This window comes from Ipomoea nil, unplaced genomic scaffold, assembly GCF_001879475.1.
Source record: "Ipomoea nil cultivar Tokyo-kokei standard unplaced genomic scaffold, Asagao_1.1 scaffold0268, whole genome shotgun sequence".
Classification (NCBI taxonomy): domain Eukaryota; kingdom Viridiplantae; phylum Streptophyta; class Magnoliopsida; order Solanales; family Convolvulaceae; genus Ipomoea; species Ipomoea nil.
Window position 1 is genome coordinate 1,084,511 of NW_017616696.1, and position 17,990 is coordinate 1,102,500.

The following is a 17,990-nucleotide window of genomic DNA, read 5'->3' on the forward strand; positions in this document are numbered from 1 at the left end:
ACTTGGAGGTCTAATATTATGTCAAATGGAGATTCCATATGTTTTTCATAACTTTCAGACACAAGAATACACATATTTATACAAAATATATATGCTAACGTAAGGATTGAAATTAAATCCCTAAGAATATATGTACAGTAATTTCTAATATATGTTAATATATTCTTACCATATATAATGTCTCACATACATTATAGTTCAGTTAAGTGACTTTGGCCCAATCTTGGAGGAAGAAAGACAAAATGATACATTTCAATTTTGTCAAAGCCTATCATGATGTCGAAATTTGATTGTGAGAGGATATGAAAGATTTTATGCCCATTCATGATTGTTGCTTTGCTTCATGGAGATGTGCACCTTTTGTCTCGTATATCCACAATATCTCTAGCTTACAAGATGGCTAGTTATTTATTTATTAAAATATTTCATAGATGTTGGCATCATATCCATATGTAGACATTGTTGAAAAACTCGCTATGCGCTTTTCTGGTGCTAGTGGACGCCTAGACGGCAATTAATCGCTACTTAGGTGTTTGTGTATTTTTTTACTTTACAAAAACTTGTTTAATTTTTTAAAACTTGATAATTATAAACTATTTATTATTATTATTATTATTATTATTATTATTATTATTATTATTATTATTATTATTATTATTATTTTTATTTTTATTTTTATTTTTATTTTTTTTTTTGAAAAACCAACGAGAGAGAACTTTTATTAAATCAACGAGACAATACAAACCAACAAACAGGATCAATATATGAACGTGCTGCCGTAGCCAAGATATGTGCAGCATTATTCACTGATCTAGAAATAAACTGAATAGACACTACTTCAAAGTGTCGTTTTAAATCCCGACATTCTCAGAGAACACAACCTGCGAAAAAAAATCGTGCAAAGTGTCATTTAGCAGGTTACACACCATTTGACAATCTGAATGAATAACCACATGCTGCAGATTATTTTCTTTAATCCAAGATAGGGCCTCTTTGACCGCCATAGCTTCTGCAAGATGTGCGTTGTTTAAACACCGCAGGGGACCACTTTTAACAGCAACATACGAGCCATTACAATCCACCACAACCAGTCCAAAGCTAGCTTCATCAGAATTTTGAAACACTGCTGCATCAACATATATGTTATGCGCCAACCCCACAGTCACTGGTGCATGTGTAATCGCAAGAGGACCACCATTAACCAACGTACTTGCAACCACTCCTAAACCATCACGCCAAAGATTTATAAGACTATCCACTTCATGCATGATTTTTATTGGCTGCCAAGGAGCCTGATTTCAGACAGTCTCATTCCTCCTACACCAGATAGCCCAACAAACAGCAGCGTATGTTATTTTTGCAGGTGGAGATCCAATAACAAAGCCATTTGATATCCATGCAACAAAATCTTCAGAAGCTTATGGGAGGCTACAACCCATATAATTCGACCAAATGGGGGAGACCAACGGACATTCACAGAAAACATGCAATAATGTTTCTGGTACTTGGTGGCATATGGGGCAAGAAGAGTCAGGTTCCACATGCCTTCCCACTAGAGTAGATAAAGTCGGGAGCACACCATTCATACAAAAATATTAAATATTAACCTAAAAAATATGTAGAGTTTGAACAATTTAAAGATTATTTCACTCAAAACTATGTTGTTTTGAGTGAAATAATCCATTTTAAAAAGAAGGGAATGTAGGGTGGACCTGATTAATTACGTGGTTACTTACCATTCTGCCAGTTGACAAAGCCCAAGGGCAATGGGAATATGCCTGATCTCAAACATACTATTTCAGCATTTCATTTTAATTAGCGACCATATTTCTCTGACTGTAAAGATATTATAAAGTTGAAAATGAAATCTGGAGTGTTGGGATATCTCTACATATTAATAATCAGTAGCCATTTGCATTTTACAACAGGCACTTTGGATACATAAATGAAGTGCAGAATGTGCATTTGCCTATGTTTCTGCTGCATTCACATGATCGTCTCAGGTTTGTGCTTGTCTTTGAAGTTGTTCCTGAACAATAAATGTATCATGATTTTAGCAAAACACCCTAACTTCAAGTTGTACATAAAATGTCTGATACCCATGCCTTATAACCCCAGTTGGCAAAGGACAAGAAGGAGGTAAACCAGTCTAAGTTGTCTTGACCGGTTCACCTTGTGACCCTAATCGGTAAAGGACCACAAGGAGGTAAACTAGTCTAGATTGTCCAAAGTTGACCAGTTCACCTTGTGATCCTAGTTGACAAAGGGCTACAAGGAGGTAAACCAGCTTAGGTTGTCCATAGCTGACCGATTCACCTTGTGACTCTAATCGGCAAAGGACCACAAGGAGGTAAACTGGCCTAGGTTGCCCATAGTTAACCGGTTCACCTTGTGACCCTAATCGGCAAAGGACCACAAGGAACCAGCCTAGGTTGTCCATAGCTGACCAGTTCACCTTGTGATCCTAGTCGGCAAAGGACTACAAGGAGGTAAACCAGCCTAGGTTGTCCATAGCTGACCGGTTCACCTTGTGACTCTAATCGGCAAAGGACCACAAGGAGGTAAACCAGCCTAGATTGTTCATAGCTGACCGGTTCAAATCAAGAAGGTTGGGATTCGAACTCGGGGCATTGTAGTCGTTACAAGTCTATATCCTTAGCCATTTTGATTAGGGTAACCCCAAATGTTCTGCGGTCTTACGACTAGACAAAGATGTGAAATAAAGCAGAGAGCTCACCTCATTCACAAAGAAGGCATGGAATCCATAAGGAACTCTGTTGGGTAATTCAACAACTGCAACTGGCTCAGCTGACATTGTTTTTGCATCAATTACATTCACTGCTGATTTCCTGATACAAGTTATGAGACAACATAAATGATTTTTTCAACATGTTTACACTTCAAAAACACAAAAACAGTGCCATTGCTGATGGTTTAGTCAAATCCAAATGCAAAAACAAAAAGGTGGTTGAAGTGAATGTACCCGGTGTTCTCATCGTGCACAAACAATATCAAGTACCCATCATCTTCTTCACATCCGGTACTCGCCTCCCGGGGCACAAAGATAGCCTCTGAACCAAATCGCCCCGGGCCTAAGTCGAAGATGCCTTCAACATTCCCTCCAACTTCAAGCTTTGTTTTCCCTGTCTCTGGCTCAGCATGCAAGTCAAATTTGACTATCCCTTTAACCTTGGCAAGGTCACTCAACATGGTTGCGTATACGTATCGTTGCTTCCTGCATTTCAACAACACCGGATCGAGAGCTCTCTTCTAAAAACTAGTTTGTTTGAACTCTCGGAAAATAACAAGGGGGGTACTATATATACCTGCCAGTGTAATTCTCATTCACTCGTGGAAAATCAACTGCAGATTCTGATAACTTTTTCTGGGAAGCAAGACCTGTTTTCATGTTAAACCTCATTTCGTACCTGACAAGTCACAAGTATGGCCGAAATTAGGGATAGAGGAAGCAATAAGTAGGATCAGGATTAGCAGAGGCCGGTGAAGGACCAAGTCCAGCACTAGGTGGCAAGGGATCGAGATTGTTATGCGGAAGCCTGAAGGGCTAAGTCCAGCACCAGACCTCTTGAAAATGTGACAGTATAAGGAAATAAAAAAGTTGCGCCTTCGCTACAAGCTATAGCTTTTGGCGTAGTGATAAGTACTTGATCCTAATAAAAAACTCAGACAGAGTTGACGTACAGCTCGTTTACGAAATCAAGGGAGTCTTTGAGAGTTCCACTAGCCATGTCTAAATCTGGGTTTTGGATGCGGCAGCTAATCATAACAACTTCATCTCCCTCCTCCCATGCATTGGCTAGTAAACAAGTCAAAAAGGAAAGCTAAAATGCTGAGTTTATATTATGGTTACATGTAAGTAAATAGATTGTAGACTCTCACCAGTGTGAAATATGAAGCAGTTGGGAAGCTCAAACCATTTGATGAGGAGTTCATTCTTCGCATAGCGTGGGAGGACTCCAAAACGTGCCTTTTTGGTAGCATCAAATTTGTACGCAAGTTGCTTTTTTGTCACCATCTCCTGAACTTATAATGGAACTAAATCAGGAAACTTAGCTATATACTAGACGCAACTTTATTTCTTTATACCGCCACATATTTTTGAGAGACAGGGTGTTGGACTTGGTTCTTTACCGGCCTCTGTCTAATTACAATTCTCCGACTTGGGTCTGATATTCCTTGTTAGGATCAAGTGCTTACCACTACACCAAAAGTTATAGTTTGTAGCGAAGACGCAATTTTATTTCCTTATACCGCCACACGTTTTAGAGAGGTAGGATGCTGGACTTGGTCCTTCAGGCCTCCGCCCAACAATCTCCTAGCCATCGGGTACTGGACTTGGCCCTTTACCGGCCTCTGCCCAACAATTTTCCGACCTGGGTCTAATACCCCTTATTAGGATCAAACATTTACCATTAGGCCAAAAGCTATAGTCAGTGCCTAATAGCGATGGTGCAACTTTATTTTCAAATACCGTCACATGTTTTAGAGAAGCAGGGTGTTGGACTTGGCCTGAACTTGGCCCTTCATGCCTCTGTCCAACAATTTCCCTAACCACCGGATGCTGGACTTGACTTTTTACCTGCCTCCGCTCAGCAGTGTTTGTGTTACTTTCTAGATTCAATACTCCTTTTTTCATTAAAACTCAACAGACATTGATGTCACAAAGAATCACATTGAAAAAGAGAGAAAAAAAAAATCAGAAAACTGGCAAACCACCTTTGGCTGGAAGTAAAGAGGCAGATCCATGAAAATTGCATAGTTTTCAGTAATAGCAAAATCATGCATCATTACAGATGCTGGTATTGTTATTGGAACTGGATCATGCATTAACCCGTCCTTTGATATAACTCTGTATGTCACAAACGGGGCTTTTTGCGCATAACCGAAGGTAAACATCTCTCCTGCATCCAAAAATTACAAAGTGATGAAGCCAAGACAAATATTTTGTCACAAAAGAAATATATGCAGTTCATCATGTATCAATTTTGTATCCCTGATTAACCAGCTTAGTTGGCGTGAGTGGCCGTGCACTATTATCCCTTAAGAAAGGTTGGGAGTTCAAACCCCCTAGCCTGATTCAGGGATTTTTGTATCCCTGATGCCTAAAACCTATAGCTGATAGCAAAAACGTAAATTTATTTTCTTATAGACCGTCGTTACATTTTCGAGAGGCACGGTGCTGAACTTGGCCCTTTACCGATCTCCACCCAACAATTCCCTTAGCCACTAATTCAATGCTGGAAATTATAGAATTTCTAACCACCTGAAAGTGATCTTAAATGAAGTCGAAAGCCTTGTTCCGACCACTTTTGGTATTCGGAAAAATCTTTATTGCTATTTCCGATCACTTTTTGCTTTTGACTTGATTTAAGATCACTTTCAGGTGGTCGAAAATTTCATAATTTTCAGCAGTGATTGCTAGACTTGGCCCGTTACCGACCTCTGCCCAAGAGACTGCTCATAGCATTAACCCCCAAGACTAATGTTTACATAATATTATACAATCATCTTCTCAGTTAACTTATATTTATAAGCAATGTATAATTAGCATTATTGTGGCATTATTCTTACCAGTTACTGGGTCAACCTTTGGATGAGCAGTGAATGCATGTCCCAATCTTTTGTCATAATCCAACATGCCAAGTGTTTGTAGATCACCATCCTCCAAAACCTTAATTGCATCTATAGAATATGAGAAGCCACCATTAACACAATTAGAAGGAAAAAAAACAGCAATAAACTTATTATGTGCTTCTATCAGGGGCTTCTTAACCACAACAACAAACATACAACAGAGAAAGCTAATACAGTGTTGGCATTGCCAAGCCTAGAGTATGTTTAAGAAACAAGAAAACATTCAGATTGTTGGGCGGAGGCCGGTGAAAGACCAAGTCTAGTAATTGGTGGCTAAGGGGATTGTTGGGCGGAGGTGAGTGAAGGGTCAAGTCCAGCAATTGTCTCTGGAAAATGTGATGGCGGTATAAGGAAATAAAGTTGCGCCTTTGCTGTGAACTATAGCTTTTGGCATAGTGATAAGCGCTTGATCTTAACAAATGGCATTTGAGCTAGGTCAGGTGCTTGGGAGGGGGAATTTTGGGCAGAGACGAATTGAAGTGTCAAATCCAACAATTGGTGATAGTGGTAAGCACTTGATCCTAAACAAGTGGTGTCTAAGTAAGAGTAAAAATTGTGCACTTAAGACTGGCATGTGTTGGGAGGAGGAATTGTTGGGCGTAAACCAGTGAAAGACCAAGTTCAGCACCCTGTAATATAAGGGTTTGATCCTAACACAAATAAAAGATAACGTAGAATATGGAAGAAAGGAGGCGTACGGCTTACATGGTTTATCTCCCTCGTGAAGTGCCAAAAGCTTCCCATCATGATATATTAGAGCTGTATTGGCTGAAAGAAAGTGAAAAATTCTTGCAATGAGAAATAAAGCTATAGCTATTCCATCAATGTGGACAGGAAAAGCTGTGTTGGACCAAACTGCAAACCCACCATGACCCCCCACATACCTGTTCCATTCCCATAAGAATTATCGAGTACTTTTAGCTTGATTCTCAGCATTTGCAGGTAGACTGTGAGTAGTCCAAACATCCCTTTTAGATCCCCAATCTGCAGATGTTGTGTCACTTGATAGTGCAGTAGAATAAATAAAACGAGGAAAGTGAAGGGAAGTAGATTATACTTGCCTTCATAAACTTTGCTCTTCCAAAAAACTCTTCTTGTTTAAGACGTGATGTCTTCACAAATCGTGACACATACGTTGCTTTTCCATCTTTAATGCGCAAGCCATGGATCATTCTGCAAATTGGAAATTCATCTCTTAAAGTCCATATTGAAAATATAAGCAATTATTATGGCAAATTATGCTGTGCATCCGCATGGTGCACACGGATGCAAAAATGACGTCGTTTTGAATAAAAATACGCGTCCCACTTTAAAAAAAATTCAGTTTCGATTCCCCGACAATAACATTATGTTGTGCATAATTTGAACTATATATCCAGAATCAATGAACTAAAAATCTAGAATCAATGAACTAAATATCCATAATGAATGAACTAAATATCCAGCATGAATTAAAAAAAAAAAAAAAAAAACCAGTTTCGATTTCCGTCTAAATATCCAGAATCAATGAACTAAAAATCCAGAATCTATGAACTAAAAATCCAGAATCAATGAACAACATAATGTTGTTGAGGGGAATCGAAACTGATTTTTTTTTTAAGTGGGACACGCGTTTTTAGTCAAAACGACGTCGTTTTTGCATTCGTATGCACCATGCATGGTGCACACGGATGCAAAGCATAACGATTGAATTGTTATGCAGTGGACCATGATCCATACAACCCTATGTTACCATTGTCTAATACGATTGTCAGATTAAACTTGTAGTTACATCCTCCCAAATGCTCTGTCGGGCGGGGTGTGGGGGGCCCTTAGGGTTGGGGATTCAACCTTTTGGGAGAAGATTAAACTTGTAGTATGTAATGCAATCACTATTGCGTGGACCGTGGTTCACGCAGCTGTGTGGATTACAATCCACAAACATATAAAATAAATTATTCTAATACATAAAATACATTATCTGATCGAAATTTCATTATTTTAACACATAAATTTCATTATACATTATTCTAGCTCATAAAATACATTATTCTAACTCATAAAATACATTATCTTACCCCAAAAATTTCATTAATCTAACACATATAAAGTACATTATTCTAACTCATAAAATACATTATCTTATCCCAGAATATTTATTATTCTAACATGCGCGCGACGGAATAAATTTTTTAACATAAAAACGACATTGTTTTGGACAGTACACAATAATTTGGATAATGGGCAAATTTTACTGTGGACCATGGTCTATATATCTTTTAACTACATTTCAGTTTCATTTGACAATATTGTTATGTTTTTTAGTTTCACTTTCCCTCCACATTAGTTTCATTATAGCAATACTAAAGTATCATTTTAGTTCTACTATGGTTTCATTTGATAATATACATTATTGCTTGAGCTCTATTTTTTTTTTTTTTTCATTTTCACACACACTAGTTTAATTATAATAATGTCGAAGTATTATTTTAATTGCACTTCAGGTTATTTGACAATATATGTTATTGTATGGCTCTGGATTTTAATTTTATTTTTCACGCACACTAGTTTCATTATAACAATACTAAAGTATCACTTTAATGATACTACATTTTCATTTGACAATAATGTGCTCTAGTTTTTAGTTTCATTTTCCTCACACTAGATTCATTGTAGTAACGCTAAATTATTATTTTAATTCTACTACAATTTCATTCGATGATCATGCTGTGTGGACTATGGTCCACTATGTAACAACTGTATGTAATGCACATTATTACCGGTTAAATGACATTGACCATATATAATGACCATGGACTAATTAATTACATTTAATCTTTTAGTGTGATCTGACTATGTACATTATTACCGGTTAAATGACATTGACCCAATCAATTGCACTTCTTCTCCATAAACAAATTAAATGAATTAAAATCTGCTTCGAATAAGCAAAGGAGTATGAAGAAAAGAACTTACCCATCTCCATCAAACCTGCAAAAATGGAGAACAAGGATAAGCTTTGGAACGGACAATAAAAATTTGATCCTTTTATCAGTACGTGAGAATACAATATGTTGATGTTCATGAATACTTTGTTTATATTTTCAAAAGCTTAGGATTATAAAGCTCTTATTGAGAATATATTTGACTACAAAGAACCATACCAATGATATCCAGCCACAGGAGCAAATTTTGGGTTGGGACCAACCCTCACAAACTCACCATTCAGGCATTCCTACAATGAAAACACATACATTCTACTAATTACTCTAAGGCTAATATTCATATTATATTGTCATTTGAAGTAGTGAGGGACAAGAGGAAGGCAAAAGATAGTAGCCTTAGAGCATCTCTAATAGAGTTTTTGAGATAATTTTTTAGGCTTGGAGTCCTATGTGGAAGTGAGAGAAAGATGAGAGAGAGAAGGTTGAACTCTGACAAGAGGGATAAGTTTTTGTCTCTTAATGTGGGCCCCACCAAATAATTAAAAAGAAAAAAATGGTAGCTGGTGCGCTTCGCGCCTCGCTGTGGGCGCGTGTAATTCTGGCACGTTGAGATGGTTGCTTAATACTTTTTTTTTTTTTTTTTTTTTTTTACTCCATTCTCTTTTTTACTTGACTCCTAAAAACTTGTACAAAAATTAAATTATTGAGGATGCTCTACAACCTTGCTGGCCAAAATGTACAAGTGTAGGCCAAAATATAAGATGAATAATAGCATGATGTGTATATATTTCATATCATTGGGGCGTTAAGACAATGGGATCAAGTATCAAGTGATCACTAAGTAATCCTGTAATTTGTTCATTTACACTTCTAAGAATTGCTATTCATATACTCCACTTAAGGGTGTGTTTGGTTCATGGAATTAGACACAAGGGAAGAGAATGAAAGTTATACAGATTGTTTGGTTGATAACTTTTTAAAACGCAGATATAAGATTTGATTACCTTATAAGTACAAAATTCATTACCTAATTTAAATCAGGTTTCAATCCATTAATTCAGCTTTATCCCTCCTCATTTCATCGCCTCCCCACTCATCTCTCCTCACTTCATCGACTTTCTCACTACATTTCCTACACACTTCATTGCCACTCTTAAGATCAATTGTCTTGATTTTTTGTTTTTGTATTTTTAAAACTTTTATTCTGATTATAGGTTATACATAACCAAACATCAATATTAATAATCATTCAAATTCCACCATATTATCACAAGATACTTTCACCAAAATCCATTAATTACTTATAAATATTTAATTCTCATTCCGATTTCGATTCCAATTCCAATTCTGCTTCCCATGTTCGAACCAAACAGAGCCTAAATTACAATGGGACTAATCACTTCTCACTGAAATGCCTAAATTCATTACATTATGATATCAACACTAGCTCAAACATTCTTCTTTAATTTACTGTCCCAAAGAAAAATTGTCCACAAGTTTTTTTTTTTTTTAATGCATTTTAAAGTAACATCTACTTGTATTAAAAACGCTACAAATAATTTTACTTTAATACATTACCCATCTAGTAAAAGTGAACAAGTTACCCAATTTTAATGAGGAAAATATTAATTAAAATGTGTTTTTTCATATACAATCCTTAAAATATAGATCTGCACTAAATAAGAGAATTTATTCTTGGACTGATGAAGATTTGAACTTATAGGTTACAATCTAGATTATATTTTCTAGTGGAGGAATAAATAAATAAATAAAATCATGTTGAAATGAGAATGAGAAGTGTGGACAAATCGCGCTTATCTTGGGTGATCTAATGCGTATATCCAACTTCAGCAATCTAACGGCTAGAAAATTTTAAAAAATATGCAAGGACCTTTTTGTAATTATTTAAAAATACGTTATGCACTTGGAAAAACTTGATACTGTATCCGTGGATAACTAAGAGTGCACTCAACTTGAGTGGACTATTAGTTGTCGAAGGATGCACTATCAAACTTTTCCAAGTGCACAGACAAAGTTTGTAATAATTACAAAAATGACACTACATTTTTTACCTTTTGTTTCCTTATTTTTCAATCATTAAATCAATTGTTATACCATGGATCAGGGTCTTCCTTACATTGTGGATCTTGGTCCAAAAATTATGTGTCTGCAATTAACATATTATGTGTCTTCAATTAATAGATTATGTGCATGTATAATATGTTAATTGCAGACACATAATATGTTAACTACAATCACATACTCGAAATGTCATTTTGGACCAGGGTCCACAATGCAAGATGAACCCTAGTCTATGGTATAATTTGCCTCGTTAAATCTACTAGATCAATTACTAGCATTTGCCCATACTTCTCATGTGAAACCTTGTTCTCATGAAAGTTAAAAAGTGAGGATTGATCTGATAGATCCATCCATTTAGATAGACCAACGGTTGAGGATTGCTAAAAAATAAGGTAAAAGAGGGGGTCAATTTTATAAATATTACAGACTTAAAAGTTTGCAATAATTATAAAATTAACTCCGTATTTTTTTTCTCTAAAACCTTCAATCATTGATGAGCAACTAAGACCAATCTTCACTTTTTACAAGATCGAGGAAACTGTTCTCAATTGGATCAAATGAGAACTGGTGCAGGCCCACGACCCCACGTAGAAACTACAAACTCATCCTAATTGTTGATCTCGATCGGAATGATCAAGGACTCTAAAACAAGGGAAAAATGTGGTAGCATTTTGATAGATATATTAAACTTTAAAGTGTACCGACCTACACTACAAAATACATTGAACAATACTACTAAGTGCATCCAATAATATGTGAAGTGCAACCTCTTGAGTGCACTCCCACATATAGACGAATGCACTTTGTAGTTGTGTGTGATGCACCTTAAAGTTTAAATTATTTACTAATATGACATGACATTTTTTCTTCCTTTTTTTCCTTGTTTTAGAGTTTTTTTTTTAATGCTACTGACTTTATTATATTGTAGTATCTGTTCAAATGTATTTTCTCAACCTAATAAAGCACAAAGAGTCAACAACGCATTCACTGAGTCTCGAGTCAACAACGCATTCACTGAGTCTCGATCTCATGACCTCCCATATAAAAGAGGTCACTACATGTCATTTGAGTACAATGTGCTTGGCCCTTTAGAGCTAATTGCTAAGATTAGTTACATTTTTTACATGAGAAGTGTGTTTTCGCACTCTTGGAAGCGGTTTTTTTTTTTTTTTTCCAAAATTTATAATTATTAATTAAATTTATAATAATTTTATACATTTGAGGGGTTTAATTAAATTATAAATTATAATAATTGTAATCAATTACAAATGATTTTAAAAAATTGGAAAAATCTTGAAATTAAAGTGAAGATTTTAGAAATTTTTGAGATAGTAAGGGTATGTTTACCAAAATTTCAACATGTTATGCATGAAGTATGAGAAGAAATAGCAAATGCGCTATGGGGGATTCTAATAAATGAAGTTTGGTGTATTTTATTTTGTAATCAAACTATGTACTAAAATTATTGAAATAATTGTAATTTATTTAGTAATATGTTTTATTAACTTTTGTTACTTTTTACATATTTAGTATTAGTGTGTTAAATTTTTTTATTTAAAATTTGAATTTGTAAAATAAAATCCAAAAATTAGAGAAATAAAAAATAAAAATTAAAAAATGAAAAAAATGAAAAACAAAAAAATGAAGTAAATGAGTCCTAAAAATTCATGTTTGTTGGAGCTCACAAAAAAATAAGAATCTCAACCATTAAGGATGCCTAATAAATGTTTTTAAGGATACAATACATTATTATTATTATTATTATTATTATTATTATTATTATTATTATTATTATTATTATTATTGAAGTATTAAAATAATTCCAATATGGTCTTAGAATGACGAACTGCCGAAACATGTATGTAAGAAGAAATAGAGCTGTCAAAACAGGCTTAACCCGTCCCGTCTCGCCAAATATGGGATGGACTTTGAATGTTATGATCTGTATTTTGGTGGGCTTTTTAGCTCACTCTGTCAAAATAACGGACTTTGACATGGTGGGTTAGGTAGGCCGACCTTTCTTAGACCCAGTCGTTATATTATAGACCGCGGTGCATGTGCACCGCGGTCAAAACGACACCGTTTCTTTAAGTAAAGAAACGGCCCGCCGTTAGAGTTAACGGAGTCCGCTTATTTGGTGCATTAAACACCAACTAACACTACAGTATATCCAAACCGACACTACAGTTATATCAAAATGATACTGTAGTTATAGTGAAATGAAACTGCAGTGTATATAAACTGAAACTGGATAACATTTCACATATTTGAGTGTATATTGTACAATGAAGCTGTAATTATATCAAAATGATCATGTAGTTGTGTTTTAATGAAACTATAGTGTATATAAAATAAAATTAAATAACATTTTCACATATTTGTGTCTATAAATATCGAATGAAACTATAGTTATATCGAAATGAAACTGTAGTTGTGTTCAACTGAAACTGCAGTGTATACAAAATGACACTGAATAACAGAGTTACTTTTTGCAAAAGAGTGCGAAACGGCGGAAACAAACACTGTTAATTTTCATTTAAAAAAAAAAAAAAGACGCGCGGTGCATAATCAATTATGCACCGCAGTGCATAATATAATTTGCCTCTTAGACCCGTATTTTGGTAGCTCGGCTCCGCCATATGGCGGGCTTTGACGGTCCCGTCTCGTCAACTTGTTTCTATAGCTCTAAATAAAAGAAAGCAGTGAAGAAAATTTGAAAGGAAAAAAAAAAAAAAAAAAAAAAAAAAAAAAAAAAAGGAATTATTATGTGGACTTACAGGGAGATGACCAATAACAGGAAGGTCCTTAGACGGAGGAGTCTCTTGAGTGGGACCAAAATTACCAGAAAGATAATGGAGCGCCGATGAAGATGAAGAATCATGCATTAGCTTCACTAACACCCACTCCAACCACTCTATGCCCTTCGCAGCAATGCCATTCCTCGGCTTTGGATTCACCGCCACCACCGCCGCCCCTCCCCCTTCCCTCTCCGCTTCTCCATTCTCAGCTAATTTCTTCCCCATCTCTCTCTCTCTCTCTTTCTCTCTCTCTACAACTATGAATTGCATGCACATATATGTACTGAAACACACAGTGCAGAACAGGTAGATTAAGTATACGGAATGATGGAATCTGAGGTAATGCTACTGCCCACGTCGTCTCATCTCGCACGCCAAAAACATGGCCTGCCTGCCTGCAGGTCATCTCCTCTTTAATTTTTTTTTTTTTTTTTTCTGTGGCAGAGGAGGGTTTTGAAGGAGGTATCATATGGACAACCAATCAATTTTTCTTTTACAATATCATATTTTTGTTTTTTTTTTGAGTATTAACAATGTAATATCTGTTCATATAAGCACAAAGAATTCGTGTTCCTACCGAAATTCGAACCTATAACATCCCATCTAAGAGAGTCAAAATCATGCTGTTCAACCACAAGATTTTTGGCCCAACTCAACTTGATCTGAAGTTTCAACTAAATTTATTTAATTTTAGCATCCAACTCAACAATTTCGACTCAATTCAACATGACCTGGCGTTTCAACTAATAGGGATAAAAAAAATAGTAAAACCATTTAATCTAACTAAATAAATTAAATATATGTACTTATATTCATCTGTAATTAGTTATTTAGTTAATCACCAATCATTATTATTATTAAGTACGGATTAGCATCCGCATCTCCGTAGTCATGCAGCACACATCATCATAGCATTAATCCATGTTCTCTGCAAATGCCACAAAGGACGCCTCACGTAGCATTTCCTTCATCAACAAATGCATGCTTTCCTACTGCAGCTATAAGCCTAAATATAGGCATGCCATATGTGTGTTGGATCATATGAGAACAAGTAAAGATAACTAAGGTTTTGATTTCGATTCCAAAAATGGTCAAATCGAAATCAAAACCTAATATAAAAGTTCCAATTTTGGTTCATGAACCGATGGTTTCGATTTGAGCCGCCCATTCAAACCAGATTTCTTGAAATTCTATGTTCTATTATAAAATGTTCAAATTCTACCATTAATTTATAATTCTAAATTTTTTGAAAATGCCTATATATTTAGTATAATATATTTATATTTATTTAGTTTTAAATATTTTAATATTATATGGCCTATTGGCCTTAATTGCTGGATAAATCAATTCATGATAAAATCTTTTGGACTCTAATACAAAACATTTTATTAAATAACAATATAATTTTATAATTTTTCACTTTATTATCTAATGATATAATTTTATAATTTTTCATCATTTCTAATATACTGTATTTAGTCTTGGATTGCTTAGTGCTTAGAAGTTACAACATTTCTCTAAACCGAAATCGAAACAGGAACATGATTTTAGCAAACCAAAATCAGAATTGCAAAGTCATTCGCAAACAACCCCATCAGAAACCGCACCATCCACAACCGCACCCAAGCCATCACCGCCACTTACGTGAGCATCATCACCCTAGCGAGCAACAAATTAATGACAAAAATGAGCTAACAAAACCCAAAAACACTATGAAAACCACGTACTACAACTGTAAAGATGGATGCACACAAGTACAATGAGCGAGTGCACGTGATCTGCGCAAAGAACATTAAAAAAAACGCAAGCAAACTCATCAAACTGACCTCCACATCAAACTCAGGACGACAAGTATTTGCCGGGGTCAAGTCCCGCCCCACATCCTCAATATCACCCCACCAATGATCAGCATAATCCTGCGTAATACCCAAACTGAAGGATGGAACATCACCAAAACCAGCCTCCTGCTGATCGGCACGCTGAACGGCACAGACCACTCGAAGCGACTTGATGGCCTCAAACACCCCTCGAAGGACCTCACCATCGAAAGCACCATCCGGCCCTTGCTTGACCAACTCTGAAATTTCTCTCGCTATCATCGTTGTTTTGTGTGATACAACATCTGCAAATGTCTAACCCAACAAAAGGACACAAAGAATAAATAACAACGGACCACAAATCCAAGGACACACAACTTATATGAGCGTTGAGTGCACACACAACAAAAGATGTGAGCAGAATTAAAACATAAACGTAAGTAATCGGCAACCTAAAAAAAGCCATACCATGGGGCCATATTCAACAGGCGAAGAGCAATCAGGTTCAGGCGCATCCACAGAAGATTGCGGGGCATTATCACCTTCACCCGCCCCATCACTAACCTGCACCGGGAGCTCAATGACACCAAGGCCAAACCCACCACCCTTAATCTCGGAAAACTCACGATGACGTAGTAAGGGTGACGACCACCCACGAAGAGCAGGAATAGACTGAGGGACCGCGCGAGCAACATGCACAACCCGATCAACATAAAACAACTAAAAAGAACACAAAGAATAAAAACAAGATCAATTGTTAAGGTATAGTGTGAAAGAATAAAACAACACACAACACGAAAAGAAAAAAGAATAGCAACAATACCGTAATAAACTCAGCAGGCCCAAGGAAGAACTTATGCCGACCAGAACGCCACGCAGCCTGCGTCTCAACCAAAGTGTCCACCACAAGCTTGCACCAGTTCAGGTCGCGCACACTTGACACATCCTCAAAATGATGGAAATACATCTGGTTCGAGTACCCGCTACACATACAACAAACTAACGAGGTCAAGACCAACATAAGAAAATGTCGCTTAAACCAAAGACCACCATCGACCTCTTCAACCATCCTCGCACTAATCTCCGCCGCAGTGATCTTGTGCCCCTGCTTCTGAAATAGACCCCTCCACTGTTTCAGCGTGTTGCTAATCTTAAGCCTATCCCGTTGAAACATATCAACACGTCCACGCGGAAACCCCAAAATCAACTCCGCATCACCCTCATCTACCACTAATGATCTTCCCCCACCGAGATCAAATGACTTTGACTGGGCATCAAAATTATACAACAGCCACCGCAGAAGGCGCGGTGGAATATCCTCAACATTGAACTCAAGCAAAGCCCCAAACCCAAGCTCACGAATGTCAGACTTCTGTTGAAAGCTCAAGTCCTTCAAGGCGTTAACCAAAATCACAGACTGTGCCCTCATCTTCGCTCTAGGATACATAGCATCCTCCTCAACGGTGAGTTCATAATCGGGGGCATCATCCTGTGGTAGTTGTTGCTGAGTCCTGGAATGAATAACCCTAGGCGGCGACACAAAGTCATTATCATCACCAGATATTCCCAAAGGACCGGTATCTGAATGGGCGCGCTTGGATTTTTTAGCTGCAAAACGAGCCAACACGCATAAGTATATGGCCCACCAACAATTCCAAATAAGACTAAATAAGAGTAAAAACTATGCACACATTCACATATAGTACTGCACACACCTAAGTACAAAAATAAGCTAACTAAATACACCATATAGCACAGTCCGAAAGAACCCGTGCACACCAAAAAAAAAAAAAAAAAAAAAAGCAAATGCCACAATCTATTCACACACAGCAACTATATTACTATAATATAATATAACATAATTAATTATTTCTAAACTAAACACATAATCCAGCTCTTTCCTTATGCATACTCTAAGATCATTCCCTTTTTTCGTGAAACAAAAGTATTTTATTAAATGAAATAAAGAAAGAAAGAAAGAAAGATGCAGACTTTGTTATAACAATAACATTCATTATGAAGATGCTTATTAACTGCACCAAATCTTGGCTTGCAATAACCCAAATCTGATGATCTTAGTGCCACTAAATTATTAATGTCATAGACTACAATCATAAGATTTTTAATTATATTCAACCTACGGTTGGAATACTGTATGGCTCTCCCATCTCCATCAAATCAATTCAATGCTTAATTATATAAAGATTATGGAAAATTAATTAAATTGGTTAAGACGATCCTAGAGCAACATTATCCAGTTCTTAAACTCAATTTTTTACCCTTTTGCAGTAAAACTGAATTTTTTTCCTCTCATTAATTCCATCTATCCTCCAAAACGTCTTTTTATTCACAAAATCTTAGCAAAAACCTAAAATTTGAACCAAATGGGTATATCTAATATGATATTGGTGAAAATGGCCGGAGGACTGCACACAGATTACTACACACACCTGAGTACAAAAAGAAGCTAACTAACTACACCATAGAACACAGCGAAAGAACCCTTGCACACACTGAGCAAAAGCCACAATTTATTCAGTCTCCAAGAAATGATATAATAAGCCACATCAGTACAGATTAAAAAAAAAAAAAAAAAAAAAAAAAAAAAAAAAAACAGCAAACAATGCAACAGTATCCCCCTTGCCCACCCACGCCGTCAACCGCCACCACACACAAACAGCTCGGATAACCATGGACCTACAATTTTTGCATCC

The 17,990-nt window shown here is 36.2% G+C and overlaps 1 protein-coding gene across 1 annotated transcript; it reads right to left on the reverse strand.

Annotated features, from left to right (window-relative positions):
• Window positions 1–1,778: 1,778 nt before the first annotated feature.
• LOC109147679 (carotenoid 9,10(9',10')-cleavage dioxygenase 1-like) lies at window positions 1,779–13,811 on the reverse strand. Its single transcript, XM_019295309.1, has 14 exons — window positions 13,439–13,811; window positions 8,799–8,869; window positions 8,611–8,625; window positions 6,717–6,828; window positions 6,540–6,639; window positions 6,361–6,423; window positions 5,593–5,703; window positions 4,738–4,922; window positions 3,901–4,039; window positions 3,703–3,817; window positions 3,327–3,428; window positions 2,984–3,235; window positions 2,738–2,849; window positions 1,779–2,029 (listed from the first exon to the last, which is right to left on the reverse strand). Exons 1-14 carry the CDS (start codon window positions 13,733–13,735, stop codon window positions 2,000–2,002), a joined length of 1,704 nt encoding a protein of 567 aa, XP_019150854.1. The 5' UTR covers window positions 13,736–13,811; the 3' UTR covers window positions 1,779–1,999.
• Between the last annotated feature and the right edge of the window lie 4,179 nt (window positions 13,812–17,990).

Coding starts and splice junctions, on each gene's coding strand:
- LOC109147679 (XM_019295309.1), bottom strand. CDS start 13,735: ATGTGCATGCAATTCATAGTTGTAGAGAGAGAGAAAGAGAGAGAGAGA. Junction 5,704..6,360: donor TCACGAGGGAGATAAACCAT/GTAAGCCGTACG, acceptor CATATTCTATAG/ATGCAATTAAGGTTTTGGAG. Junction 2,850..2,983: donor GTGCACGATGAGAACACCGG/GTACATTCACTT, acceptor AACTTGTATCAG/GAAATCAGCAGTGAATGTAA.